Source organism: Triticum urartu, chromosome 2A, assembly GCF_056163025.1.
Source record: "Triticum urartu cultivar PI428250 chromosome 2A, HENAU_Tu73, whole genome shotgun sequence".
Classification (NCBI taxonomy): domain Eukaryota; kingdom Viridiplantae; phylum Streptophyta; class Magnoliopsida; order Poales; family Poaceae; genus Triticum; species Triticum urartu.
In genome coordinates, this window is record NC_141874.1 from 404,875,480 (window position 1) to 404,888,776 (window position 13,297).

General features: G+C 43.9%; 2 protein-coding genes across 3 annotated transcripts; both read right to left on the reverse strand.

The window, feature by feature from the left end:
• Positions 1-506: 506 nt before the first annotated feature.
• LOC125537559 (glutamyl-tRNA(Gln) amidotransferase subunit B, chloroplastic/mitochondrial) lies at positions 507-7,302 on the reverse strand. Of its 2 annotated transcripts, none has more exons than XM_087544010.1 (9): positions 6,627-7,302; positions 4,717-5,391; positions 3,814-4,023; positions 2,481-2,621; positions 2,188-2,391; positions 1,894-2,091; positions 1,374-1,442; positions 1,006-1,122; positions 507-908 (listed from the first exon to the last, which is right to left on the reverse strand). In XM_087544010.1, the coding sequence occupies exons 2-9, from the start codon at positions 5,338-5,340 to the stop codon at positions 831-833; spliced, it is 1,641 nt and encodes a 546-aa protein (XP_087400136.1). In that variant the 5' UTR covers positions 5,341-5,391; positions 6,627-7,302; the 3' UTR covers positions 507-830. The 2 variants fall into 2 exon arrangements, with proteins under 2 accessions (XP_087400136.1, XP_048556834.2); XM_048700877.2 differs by lacking the exon at positions 6,627-7,302 and adding an exon at positions 6,041-6,205.
• A 244-nt stretch (positions 7,303-7,546) lies between these two features.
• On the reverse strand, positions 7,547-12,459 carry LOC125537558 (uncharacterized). The gene is made up of 5 exons (XM_048700876.2): positions 12,200-12,459; positions 11,327-11,977; positions 10,340-10,958; positions 8,846-10,187; positions 7,547-8,001 (listed from the first exon to the last, which is right to left on the reverse strand). The coding sequence occupies exons 2-5, from the start codon at positions 11,940-11,942 to the stop codon at positions 7,972-7,974; spliced, it is 2,607 nt and encodes an 868-aa protein (XP_048556833.2). The 5' UTR covers positions 11,943-11,977; positions 12,200-12,459; the 3' UTR covers positions 7,547-7,971.
• Between the last annotated feature and the right edge of the window lie 838 nt (positions 12,460-13,297).

Below are 13,297 nucleotides of genomic sequence, written 5' to 3' on the forward strand. Positions count from 1 at the left end.
TATGAAACTTTTTGGCATCCAAGATGCCCGAACGAGTGATGTGAGTGCAAAAATTCGTGTGTGTTTGGACATTTGAGGAGGTTGTGACAAAAAAACAAAAAATGGCTTCAAAAGAAACTTCAAAAAAGAGCACTATTTGGATCCGATTTTTTTTGGTCTAAGGTCCTAGAATGTCCAAACACCACGAACATTTGCCCGCTCCTCGAGCACCTGAGCATCTTCGATGATTCTTTTTACTTTTTTTTTTAGATTTACTGTTCATCAATGTGAGATGAGCCCAGGCTCATACGCGTATTACCGAAAATTGAGCAACTTAATAGTAGTTCAAAATGATATGCTAATGCTGGAACAAACTCAAGGGCTTAACTTAGTAGTAGTTCAAAAAGTAAAGCCACATTCAGGATCGTAACTGATGTATCCAAATTAAAAATGAGTTTACAGCTGCGTAAGATCAAATGCAAAAAAGATGCGAGTAGAAACATGTAAGCATATGCAACTGATTCATCTGTACAACACGCCACTCCAGTCTATTATCAGCTCAAACACATACCATGCATATCCTTCATTGTATCATGTGAACTGGATTGCTTTTCCAAAATCCGCTCTGTAGTGAAAAGAGAGCGAAATGTAATCAACACTCCAAACTCCAAGTAAGTGTCACCGCTTGGAATAAGCCGTTAGCTATCTCAAAAACAATCAACAACTCAAAAAAAAAACTCCAAGTAAGTGTCTTTACAAAAGAATGCAGTTCCGCTGTCTTTACAAAATCTGATGGTTTCACTCATCAAGGGCAAGATATTCTCTGTGTGCCGAAACACCCCTCGGCAATTTTAATTGCCCTTCAACTTCTCCCCGAGGATTTTGTTCAATAAAACAGGACTTGCTTTACCTTTCGATGCTTTCATCACCTGGAATCAATTTAAATAATATGATCAGCTATCGGGACTGCAGGGGCAAAAGAATATAGTGAGGGAACACAGCTCCAGATTCAAAAATATCATAAACCTGGCCAGCGAAAAATCCCTGCAACTTGGTTTTCCCAGCCCGATACTGCTCAAGTTGCTTTGGATTCTCGGCGAGTACTTTATCTACCATGGCCTCAATTGCTGCTGGATCTGCTATCTGTCATATCCAGTAGTACAGTTTTTCACTCAGAAAAAACCCAGGCAAAAATTAAAGGCACTGAAATCTCATCTGCTACAGTAGAAGTAATATAGTAAATCAGAAGGGTGCATCGATTTTTTTTTCTCATTAGCTTCACGATGTTTGTTACTACTTGATTATTCCTCAGCACAGCAGGGCCGCAGTGATCATAATATCTGACGACATTCAAACTACTGTGATTCGAAATGGTTCTAGTATGACCACATTACCTGAACCAAATCTTTCTCCTCTATCACTGACTTAACAGTTCCGCCTTTGGTAATGAGCTCAACAAGAATCTGCAAGGGCGGAATCGGAAATGGTATTATAAACTAACTATGACTAATGGTACTAAAACCTAACAAGACTGCAAGTTTTTATAACAGAAAGTGTCATGAAGGCATGCAAAATATTTCAGAATAACTGAAGTACTAAAGTTCATTCTTGTGCAATCTGCAAAAAATTCCCCAGAGGCAGCAGCGGAAACAGATAGTGTTTCCTTTCGTATTTTGAAACTTATCTTTATCATAGCCACCCAACTATGCAAATCTTATTTCTTTTTGTAACTGAAAACTATGCAAATCTTCAGACTGACATAGTGCAAAAGAAACTGTCAAAATTCAAGTTTTGGCCATCATAATCAGTGCAGCACCATCAAATGGAAGAGACTGCAAACAACCCAGAAGTGCTTCAACCAAATCAAAGTCCAAAAGGCGTGACACACAAACAACAATACTTAAGAATAGTTACCTCCTTGCCAATCTTCCCACTGATAGTACCATTCTTTATGAATGCAATCAGTTCAGAAAGCTCAAGAGGTGTTAGTTTAATTTCATCAATAGAGAGCTTTTCATTCTTCAGATAAGCCGTAATGTCACCCATGATCCAATTAGCAGCCAGCTTTGCATCAGCACCATGCTCAAGTGTAGAATCAAAGAAATGAGCAACCTGGGAGGAACATACACATATCACACTTTGAAATACACTTCAGTAACATAACATGCATGACAAAGTAAAAATGAGAGTAATACAGAAGATAATTACAATATCGTCGTTAGCAAGGAAAATAACATCTTGCATGCTGAGCCCCATGTTCTCATAACGCCTACGCTTTGCCTCTGGAAGCTCCGGCATTGAATTACGAATTTCATCAATGTAATCACTAGTCAGAACAACTTCAGGAAGATCAGGCTCAGGAAAATATCTGTAGTCGGCAAGTCCCTCCTTTTTCCGCATTGTAAAAGTTTTCTGAGTGCAGACAATGAAACGAATTTAAAGATGGTAGAAAAAGACCAATAGGTGAAAACAGAAGTCAACCAGCAAGGTGAGGCAACAACCTGAGAAGATTCATCCCATAGACGGGTTTCCTGTACAATTTTGTCAGCCTGGCTTTCTTTGTGAAGAAGAATCTGTCGGGCTATCTCATAATCTATTGCCCTACTTATTTCAGAAAATGAGTTCATATTCTTTATTTCAACCTGTCAGAAATTAGAATTGAAAGAAGCATGTGACGCCACATTGTCATCTTACAATAGCTACAAAAACTCAGAAGTTATCGCCTTTTAAAATAATAATGGTCCTGTTGTAATGTCCATGGTTGCTAAGATTTCCTGATCTGTGCCAACGGAATTAGCAGCATAGTTTGGTGTAGTTCATGACTCTCTGGCCACTTCTTTTAAGACAAGATTTATTTATCTCGAACACACATCTGAACGCTGTAATGTTGTAACTAGAAGACCACCAAAATAGTGGGAAACACAACATGTCCAAGGCACGAAAACAAAGACCAGAAAAATATAAGAAATAGGAGCCAAAAACTAACTAATAAAAGAAGAGAAATGCAAGAAAACAGGGGACTCAGCAAAGCCTCAGCAACTGCAGCTTTGGCAGGTTGAGCAGGCATGGCTGCCATCAAGTGGCCATGCATGCAGACGCAGCTCCCATAGACAACAGCCCCTGCCTGTTTCCATATTTCAGACTCATCAAGAATGGATTCAGCCAGCGTTGCACAATACAAGCGCGCTTGATTGAACAGACAGTCATTGCAGCATGCATGAAGGATTTTCATCTAGAATGAATTCAACCAATGACAAGACAGGACGTTTTGAAGGCAAAGAAAAATAACTCAGGATAATAAGGGAAAATATCTACAATTTTTACAAGCATACATGATTTTCTTTTCCTATACAAAGAAGTGAACCTCTAAAAAATTGAGATATTTCATGCATTCACCAAATGGCTAACCAAATAACTTCTGATTCTACCTACTCCCTCCGTTCCTAAATACAAGTCTTTGTAGAGATTCCACTATGGACTACATACGAAGCAAAATGAGTGAATCTACACTCCAAAATGCATCCACATTCATCCGTATGTGGTCCATAATGAAATCTCTACAAAGACTTATATTTAGGAACGGAGGGAGTATATAACATGCAATGTCAGTTTTATATATGATGTACTGAAAATATCTGAGAAAATCATAAAGGGATTTTATTGTTTAAACTGATAGCTTTGCAAGAAATCTAGGCTTTAATGGCCTAGCATGTGCTCCGGACATAAGTGTATCAACGAATCATCAGATCATAACACTGATGCAAATGTTGTCGGCATGGAATATATTAATACAGGATAAAAACAGTTGAGGAAGTCTAAAGTTTTGATGGTTACCTTTGTACCGAATTCTGATTGTCCAATAGGCCGGACAGATACATTCACATCACAGCGGAGGGAACCTTCCTGCATGTTGCCATTGCCCACTCCCAGGTATCTAACAACCCTTTGTATCTCAGCACCATACTCAGCAGCCTCTATGCCTGTCCTCATATCTGGCTCTGAGACAATCTCTAGCAAAGGGACGCCGGCTCTATTTAGGTCAACCTAGCCAACCAGAATAGCAACCACTTCAATGACTTTAAAGTTGTAGCTACCAGTACAATGAGCCAGTACATAATTGTTTGATGCTGAATTTGCTCTATTTATTACTTCTTCTCTCTATCTATGATTTTCTGTCAAAGATTGGAGGAGCTAGTGCACAAGCACATTGTCTAGCGATGCTTCCACATAACCACACATGTAATGACACCTTGTTACAGATTGCCCAAACCACATGTTCTTGTATCAGATTTGAGAAGGCCTCTTTGCTTCTATGAAAGGCAAAGATCTAAACAGTGATTTGACATCAAGTGCAATTAAGCTGCTCTTGCCCCATGATGTGTAGGATTTGAATTTATGTTTGATATGAGATTGGTACTTACCTTCTGTATGACAGAAAGTACAGTTTCCTCTTATTATATGCCCCCTCTAGCATCAAATGTACAAGAAACACAATTCCCTGTATTACTTGATCTTCTTAGTTACAGTCCAATGTGTCGGAGAGTTTGTCTCTTAAGTAAATTCCACGACTCCTCATCTTTAGCATTTATGAATGCATCGGTTTAGAAATGTACTGTTGCACTGTGGTGAATGTCAACTTTTCCATGATTCCAGGGCCATATCACAGAGCATCACATAATAGAATGAGAATAAAATATAACAGAAAACAGGTACTTAGTTAGGAAATACAAGGAAAACCTGAGAAAAACTCCCGGATTCAGAGTGAAGCAGCTTGCCAGCATCTTCTTCCATATGAACCCGCGTGACCCCAAATCGCCTGTGACCACCACCAAACTCCATTGGAATATCCAAATCAAGGTAACCCTTTTCAGCAATCGGAATGTCAAACTGCGAAATCTGGTATCCCTTGGGCAGATCTGGGTAGAAGTACTGCTTCCGATCAAACTTGGATGTCATGGAAATCTCACAGTTGAGAGCGAGGCCTAGCTTGACAGCACATTCAACAACCTTTGCGTTCAGAACCGGCAATGTCCCGGGGTGGCCCATGCAGGTGGGGCAAACGGTGCTGTTTGGCTGGGAGCCATAGTCGTATGGGCAGGAGCAAAATGCCTTTGTGATGGTTGAGAGCTGAACATGGGTCTCAATGCCGATCACCGCTTCAAAACCGTGTGTCTTCTGCTCCACTGCCTCCTTGGTAGCCTGTTGAATTGATTTGCGCACTGATTTGGGCTCGCTAGTCTGCACACTCTCCACCCTAGCTGTGAAGTGGGCTAGCGGAGGACGTCGAGTGGTACAGAACAGCCCTGCATTTGCTCCAGATAAGGTTTGTGTTCTGATCCCTCGTAGGAGCGTTAGAGCCATTGTGGCCAATGTGCCTCTCGTTCACAATCTACTGGATGGGCAACAAACAGCCTGCAACAGGAAGAGAACAAAAACCTTGAATACAGACAGATTTCAGGATAACATGACAAACCAATTCACAATTTAGCAGGCATTGTCTTCACTGAGTTTAGGTGGCTACACATATGATAAATCGGTCCAATCCTCTCATGGCGATTCTCACCAAAGATGAATCAAGCCATGCTTGCTCTCCAGATGAATCGGAAAAATCAATCCTACTGTTTTCTAGTACCAGACTTGATTGCTGGTAACTCTGAAATTAATCTATGAACCTTTTACCAAACACAAAACCACCATGAAGTCAGACATACTCAACCTAGTACGAATGCAGTATCGTCGCAATATTTGCTGAGTAGTACTCCCTCCGTTCCTAAATAAAAGTCTTTTCAGATATTTCAATATGGACTACATACAGAGCAAAATGAGTGAATCTACACTCTAAAATATGTCTATATACATCCGTATGTAGTCATTATTGAAATCTCTAAAAAGACTTATATTTAGGAACAGAGGAAGTACTCACGAGATGATCTATTACGGAGTTTGTTGAATACTTAGAAAACTACGCCAGTAACCGATGAGATATTACAAAGTTGGCATACGAGTGAGTCCATTGCTAGGGAAGGGGAAGTGGAAGGGGGAGCGGGGAGGGGAGCTGTACCACGGCAGCTGCGACAGCGGGGAGGCCCGCCGGTAGACAGAGATCAACGGCGGGGAGGTGCAGAGCAGGGCGCGCCAGAGGAAGGGAGAAAGGAGAGGCAGTGGAGAGGGCTTGTTTAGGATGATTTTCCTTTCCAGACTAATCATCAATCACCACCAGGGGGCGAGCTGGGCCCCGAGAAAGGAAAACAGAGTCCCATTCATTTCTCTCTCCCTGTAGGCCCAGCCCAGCCAAATTCAGCCCAGTGAGAGAGAAGCTGAGGCCATTAATCCCTGTCTGCCTCGCTCTAGGCTCTAAGCCTCTAACTGGCAAAGACTTCTTCTTTTTTTAGCTCAAAATAATAAAAAACTGGCAAAGACTTGAAATATGCTTGACACGACAGTGCAAGTATACATGGCAAACTGGAGACGTCCGGAGCTCAAACTGAACTCTTCAATATCAACTTATTCACATTGATGTTCACATTTAAAACTTTTTTCTGCACAGTATTATGCTCTACAGACTTTTGAAACGGTTAGGGAACAATATTGTACCTTTTCTCTGTTTCGAAAAAAATATTGTACCTTCTCTCAGCTACGAGACCTGCCTGCGATGCGACCATGCGGTGGAGGACCGCAACCATCTGTTCTTCACCTGCCCAGCGATTCGCAGGGTTTGGAGTACCACCAGGATTCGCCCTCGGTTCAACCCTACCGCTGAGTTCTTCAGCACGTCGATCCATGCTATGTTGCCATCGTCAGTTCATCTCTTCATGCTGCTGCTCATCCTTTGGAAAATATGGGATGCCAGGAACAAGAAAGTTTTCCAAAATCTAGAGATTGATGCTGACAGCACTGTTGAAGCTGTCCTTGATGATCTTGGTGTATGGGCTCACCATCTCAAGACGGAGACACTGATGGAACACGCCGGTCTGTGGCGTGATTTCCTCTCTTCACGCGATGCGTGACCACTGTAAACTCTAAACCGTTTTGAAATATATTCAGGTGGGGAGTCCATACAACAAGATCAATCCAACAAATAGATTAACTTCAGGGAGGCCAGCCAAAAAAAATGAATACATCGGGATGGACAATTAAACGATTAGGGAATCATCAGATCTCCCAAGCTTCAATCAGATATAGTCCATTATCCTCTTCTTAGATTAACTTCAGGGAGGGACACCCCAGGCAGACCAATAAATGCTCCATTATCCTCTTCTTATATTTGAAAGCATGGCTCAATCCAACAAATAGATAACTTCAGGGAGGGACACCCCAGGCAGACCAATAAATGCAAATAAGTTATTTCCCTATATCTATCTAAATAAAGGCTTGATACTACAAAAGCTTTGCTAGCTAATTTTCTCCAAGTGAATTCGACCAGACCATGGCTTGAGCTCCCGAGGAAATAACATGACCCCCAAAACGAAACACTTCTGATTGCTCGGACTTAAGCTTAATCTTTCCACCAGTTACTTTTGTACTTGATCTTCACAACTAAATCTAGACTATCAGCAGCAAGAGCATGTAAGATCATCTGATGAAGGTAAGCATGGCGGCTTGGTCCACACTTAAGTATTACTACAAAAATACAAAAATGAATGTTCTAAAGAAACCAGCTCAAGGAAAAATACATCATCCTGCTATCAGGCCTATCACTTACCCTGTGTTGGGTGAAAGGGAAAGAAATATCAACAAAGTGCTTTACAACCAACAGAACAGGACTAGGCAGCAACTTAACCGAATATGGAACTGATGTTTAAACACGTGATTCTAATACAGCCGTTCCCTCAGTACTTACAAGAATACCTTCTTGCTAAAGGACTTTCTCATGCAAATAGATGTTCCATTAGAGACAATACACGGCTTGCCACCTGAATCAGTACTCTTCACAAGTTTTACAACTGCAAAGGAAGTCTCTTCTGATTGGCCCAGTCCAATTTAAGGATGCAGCTATAACTTCACATACTTGTCAACATAACCCTGAAGAAATGAAATAAATCGATTGGTACATACATATCCAAACATAATTATGCTGAACACAAGTAAAGAGCATGTGAAACACAATATATATATGTAAAACTTAGAATTATGTGCACCCATGCATAGCTGTTCTTCCAATTTGTTCATTTTTTTCTCGGAAAACGGTAAGGGAGTTCCCTGCTGAAACATATTAATAGATAAAACAAATTTACTATTGTAACAGACTGCAAGGCTTCATTGCCATAAGAAGCCTACACAATCTGGAAACTAAAATAACCAAAACCTAAAACTGAAACCAGCAACCAAAATAAGAACGCTAGAAGAACAAAAGGTGCACAAGAATGCCTTTATTCATCCTAGCCAATTAGACAAAGCATCAGCGAACTGTTAAAAAACTATAGCCTTCCAACTGTTCCTTCTTGTCAAAACATTCCAACAATTCAATGTAAACGGTTCAATAAATAAAACTTGCTTGCCTCCAGGTTGTTATTTATCTAATTTAAGCATTCAAAACTTAAGATGAATCCCAACCTCCCAAACATAACAGTGTAAACTAGAATTACATGATGCTAAATTCATACCCAATTACCAAAGAATTCTCGCCATCTCCATTTACAAAATCATAGTTTAAGAACTGAATAGCATGAAGACAAGAACATATGTTGCGTTTCACACTATAAGTGGCATAGCATATTTTCGGGTGTTTAGATATTTAAACAACCATGTAAGATGACCATATAGTACAGCATGGTAAATACTGGAAACTGTAAAGTAAACATATTGCCAGAACGAGTATTGGCAGATTCAGTACATAACCAGTATGCTGGTAGCAGTGTAGACATACCATTACTAGTTTGGTCACTTTCCTTTGGGAAGACTGGACATACTGTCTAATCTTGGCTGGTGTTTTCGGTATATGATTGCCAGGAACCGAACTAGAGACCTTATCAACTGTTTTCTTAACAATCATTTTGAAAGCCTCTCTGCTCATGTTTCCCTGCCTCCATGATGGCTTAAGAACTTCTTTAACGAAATCTGCAATAGCAACCTTAAAAAGCTTCATTGATCTGGAGTCCTTACTCTTCTTACTTACATCCAATGACTGGTCATTGTCGATATCACCAGGAATATCTGAGCTCCAGTCTTTAGCACCTAAGGGCTCAGGACTTACATTCTCCACCACACCTGTTTCAGTATCTGCTGCCACCTCTCCAAGTTCTACAACTTCTGATTCAGCAACAAGCCCGAGTCCGTGCATATTTTTACTCTCCACTTCTATGTTCACAAGTTTTGATGCATTGCGACTACCAGTGGCACTCAGATTCGCCTCTTGACCAAGATCCATCTTGTTGATTGAATTGCTTGAGGGTTCAATACTATCCAGAAGTGGATCATAGGGACCCATAGGAGTAAAGCCAGGACAAGGTTGTTTCTGCCGACTGGGCACAACTTCTGCAGAACTTTCATTGAAACGAGTTCCAGATCCAGGAACAGACTGACCAAAAGGACTAGTTGTATTCATGAGCTCTACTGCTTTTGCTGAAGCAGACTCAACAGCATTTGGACTTTGAATAGGACTAATATCAAGAGTCGGATCTGTTTCAAAGGTAGATGCAAATGGGTTGTAGTGTGGCTTGATAGACGATTTAGGCAGAACAATGTCAGATATAGGTACAGGACCCAAGTCACTACTTCCTGGCAGATTTGATGGAAATATCTGGAAAGATGGGTAAGCTATGTTAGCTCCCGAAGCCAAACTGCCAGGAGGAGGCTGTTGCTGGTTATATGAAGATTGATGACTTGAATAAGACAGGCCTACACCAGCAGAAAACTCTGGCCGTCCATCTGGAAGAAGAACTGGTGCATTGTCAAGGGAAAAAGGTCTCTTAAACTCATCATTGTGGAAGGCAGCAGGCTGCTGTTGAGAAGGAAGAACTGGCTGGGGAGCATGAGGATGGAAATCCAATGGCCTAGGATGAGGAAGATCTGGTGCAGTATAGGTTCTTATCTGATTCTGCAGGAAATCATTTGATGGTGCCATAGCATTTGGCTGAAACTGCATCTGGGGTTCTGAACTTGCAACTAGTGGTTGTCCTGGTAGCAAACTCACATGGTGTGGTGATTTGCTCTGATGAAGATTAGCCCGCTTAGCAAGTGGTGACCTGCTTTGCCTTTCATGTGATGAACTGAAAGAAGAAAAAACGCGTTCTTAGAAATCCAGAAGGGGCCCTACTAATAAACTAGATGGCATGTAAAACAAATTAGAGGCAAAAAAAAGGCTTCCAATTTATAGAGATAAGCGGATGCATTTTTTAGTGAGTGGTGCAAGGTCCGGTACCTTTGGGATGGACTGTGCTTGTTCTCTCCGGAAGGGCTACAGCTCCTCCTTGCTATAGGTGACTGGCTACGGATTCGTTTTGTCTGGATCCTCCCATGCCTTTCACTATGTTGCCTTCCAGCAGACTCACTGCCACTTAAACTTTCTGTGACTGGCTGCCCCGGCTCATCTGAGTTGTGATTTATTGGGCTTCTCTCATCCTTATGCTGATGCATTCTAGGCTCATAATTCTGCTGAAGGCAAGGAGCTGCATTCACATTTTCCTCTGCATTAGTAACTTGCTGATGACCAATTTCAGTGTTTGTATCACTTGATTGATTCGGCTCATTATCTTCAGGCAGCACAGGGTTGCTGGAAGCACGAGTATGCTCCTCCTCATCCTCGCTATCATCTGAGGCATAGTCTTGTTGTATTAACTGCAACTGGCTCCCAGCTTCAACAGACACATTTCCAGTTTTAGTCTTCCCACTGCTGCCAGGTGCCAAATCACTGCCAAGGTTGGACATGTCATTAACAGCCTTTGGCACATTAACAGTATTATTATCTCCAGAGCATTCAGCAGCAGCAGGCGAAGAATTGACAACGCTCAGATGAACCCTTGATGGTGAGTCCTCATCTCCTGAAATTTAACTTCAGAAAGTAAATTTACAGAAATAAACTAGCTCAAGAATGAAGCTGAATGGAGTGTCATATCAATCCAGAAGTCTGAGTAGTGGTACATTGGTAGAGAAGGACATAGATATATTGATAGTTAGCCATCATATAGATTGCTATGCAGATGGACAAGGTTGATGGTCATAGAACTGTACAGAAAAAGAAGAGAACATACTGGACCACTATCAGGTAAAATGGGCAGGATACCAAATAAACCCACAGAGTAATTAACAACTTGCGCCATAAGATGTGCCAAGCTGAATGTTACGATACAACCCCGCAAAAAAGGAATGCTACGATACACAATGTGGAGAGTGGGGAGGATCCACTCACCACCCATATCCATATCCGAGTCATCAGACACAATTAATTCAGTTGCTTCTTTCTCACTTTTGCCTTCATGACCACCATCTGGGGCACCTTCCTTTCCTTCTGTCTCTGCACATGACTCTGCAGTTGCTGGAGCAGCTGGTGGTGACGGAGGCATTAGAGGGGGAGAAGATGGTGGCGGGGGTGGAGGTGGGAGGTTATCTGGAGCAATGCTTGGTGGCCGCGGTGGTGGTGGAGGGAGAGGCACTGGCATGGGATACTGCGGAGGGGGCTGATACATGGCTTGCGGCGGCCCAGGCATTTGCATATGCCCAAAACCCCTCTGATGTGGGAGCATTGGCATGTGGTGCATCTGACCGAGATGGGCATAAGGATAGGCCTGATTCTGATGTGGCAGCATGCCATGCTGGTACTGCCCAGGCGGTGGACGCATTGCTGGGGGCTGCGGGTACTGCGCCAACGGCGGTGGCGGTGGTAACGACTGCTGGGGGAAGCCAGCCGTTACCCCAGCTTGTGGTCGAGGCGGCGGCGGCGGCAGCGGTTGCTGCGACAGCGGCGGAAGCGGCGGTGGTGCGGCATGACGGAAGTGTGGATTAAAGCCCCCTCCCTGTCCGTACATCCCCGGCTCGGAGTCCAAACCCTTGAAGAAACCTCCTGCAAAATAGTAGAGCTGCTGGTTATTACTCCACAAAACGAACTAATCGAACAGGAGATGGGGAACAATCAAACAGCCAACAACGCGATTAACCCACATGAAGCACCCCCATTCCGCGAACCACAAACCCTAGATCGAATCATGCAAGGATCGAAACGACCGTAGCAACCGCACCACGAACCGGGAGTCGATGAATGCGCGGAGGGGGGCTCGAAAATTACCTCTCACGAGCTGGGTTCGAGTTGGAATCGAAGCGAAATCTCCGGGGGGGCGTCGAGGGTTTGCGGCGGGCGGCAGTCGCCGGCGGTTGGCTTCTGACCTCGGACGAACGGGCGGGGCCGGCGGCGCGCGGCGGGGTTCGGATGCGACCGGCGAGGTTGGGAGTGGGAGCGGATGGATTGGGGAGAACGAACCGGCTCGGGCTGGGTTGGGTGGATGGGCTCAGGTCGGTCGGGTCGGCTTCGCGATCGTACGGGTGTGGTTCTCAGCAAGTTCGTGCTCTGTTCAAGGTTCAAAAGGCTTTTTGCGTAAGGCCGATAAACGGCGTAGGTCAACCGATTCTAACCCAGGATCGGTCGCCTCCTGTCCGTTCGATCATGATGTCCCAGCAATACAATCACTTTCTACCCGAATCCACTCGCACGCGTAGCCATCCTTCGCAAACATACAACGTGTTTTCTGTCTCTTGCCGGTTGTCCTTCCCTGCCACCACCCTCGCCGTCCGCCGTTGCTTGCCGCCCTCGCCATCGATCGCAGGCCGTCATCCTCGCCGCTCGTTACAGCTCGTCGTCGCCGCCCTTGCACTATTGTCGCGGTAGGTGGCTCATTTTAGCATCGCCCGTCGCCGGTTGCAGCAGCTCGACTCGGCAGTCGTCGCACGAGCGTCCTCCGCGACATGAAGCAGCACCGTCGCATCACCGCCGCTCGTCCCCCGTCACTCACAGTATCGTCGTCGATGATTGTAGCAGTGTCGTTGTCGGTTGCAGCTTTATCTTGGCCTATTGCAGCTCTGCCCCTTGCTGACTGCAACTCCGACATAGCCGGTTGTAGCTATGCTGACAAACGGGTGAAGTTCGGTGCACCACAGGTTGCAGCACCGATGTCTTCATGCACTGGTCATTGTCTCCTCAGGTGGCTCGGCTCGCAGCATAAGCATGCGACCCTTGCAGCACCGTGCAGCCCAACTCGCGAGTAGAGCATGTGGTGAGAGATAGTTGAACCGCAATGCTGGCAGCCTCCCCCCTGTAGTGTCAAAGTTGCATGTGTTGTTGCTCACAGTAGAGCCGCCGACCAGCTCACTCGACCACCCATTGCAACGG

Excerpts from the sequence above, each read along its gene's own strand:
- LOC125537558 (XM_048700876.2), bottom strand. The coding sequence starts at position 11,942 with ATGTACGGACAGGGAGGGGGCTTTAATCCACACTTCCGTCATGCCGCA. Across the intron at positions 10,959-11,326 it reads CTCGGATATGGATATGGGTG|GAGATGAGGACTCACCATCA; the intron begins GTGAGTGGATCC and ends GTTAAATTTCAG. Across the intron at positions 10,188-10,339 it reads AAGCACAGTCCATCCCAAAG|TTCATCACATGAAAGGCAAA; the intron begins GTACCGGACCTT and ends TTCTTCTTTCAG.
- LOC125537559 (XM_087544010.1), bottom strand. The coding sequence starts at position 5,340 with ATGGCTCTAACGCTCCTACGAGGGATCAGAACACAAACCTTATCTGGA. Across the intron at positions 4,024-4,716 it reads AATCCGGGAGTTTTTCTCAG|GTTGACCTAAATAGAGCCGG; the intron begins GTTTTCCTTGTA and ends CTGGTTGGCTAG. Across the intron at positions 2,622-3,813 it reads AATCAGAATTCGGTACAAAG|GTTGAAATAAAGAATATGAA; the intron begins GTAACCATCAAA and ends AATTTCTGACAG.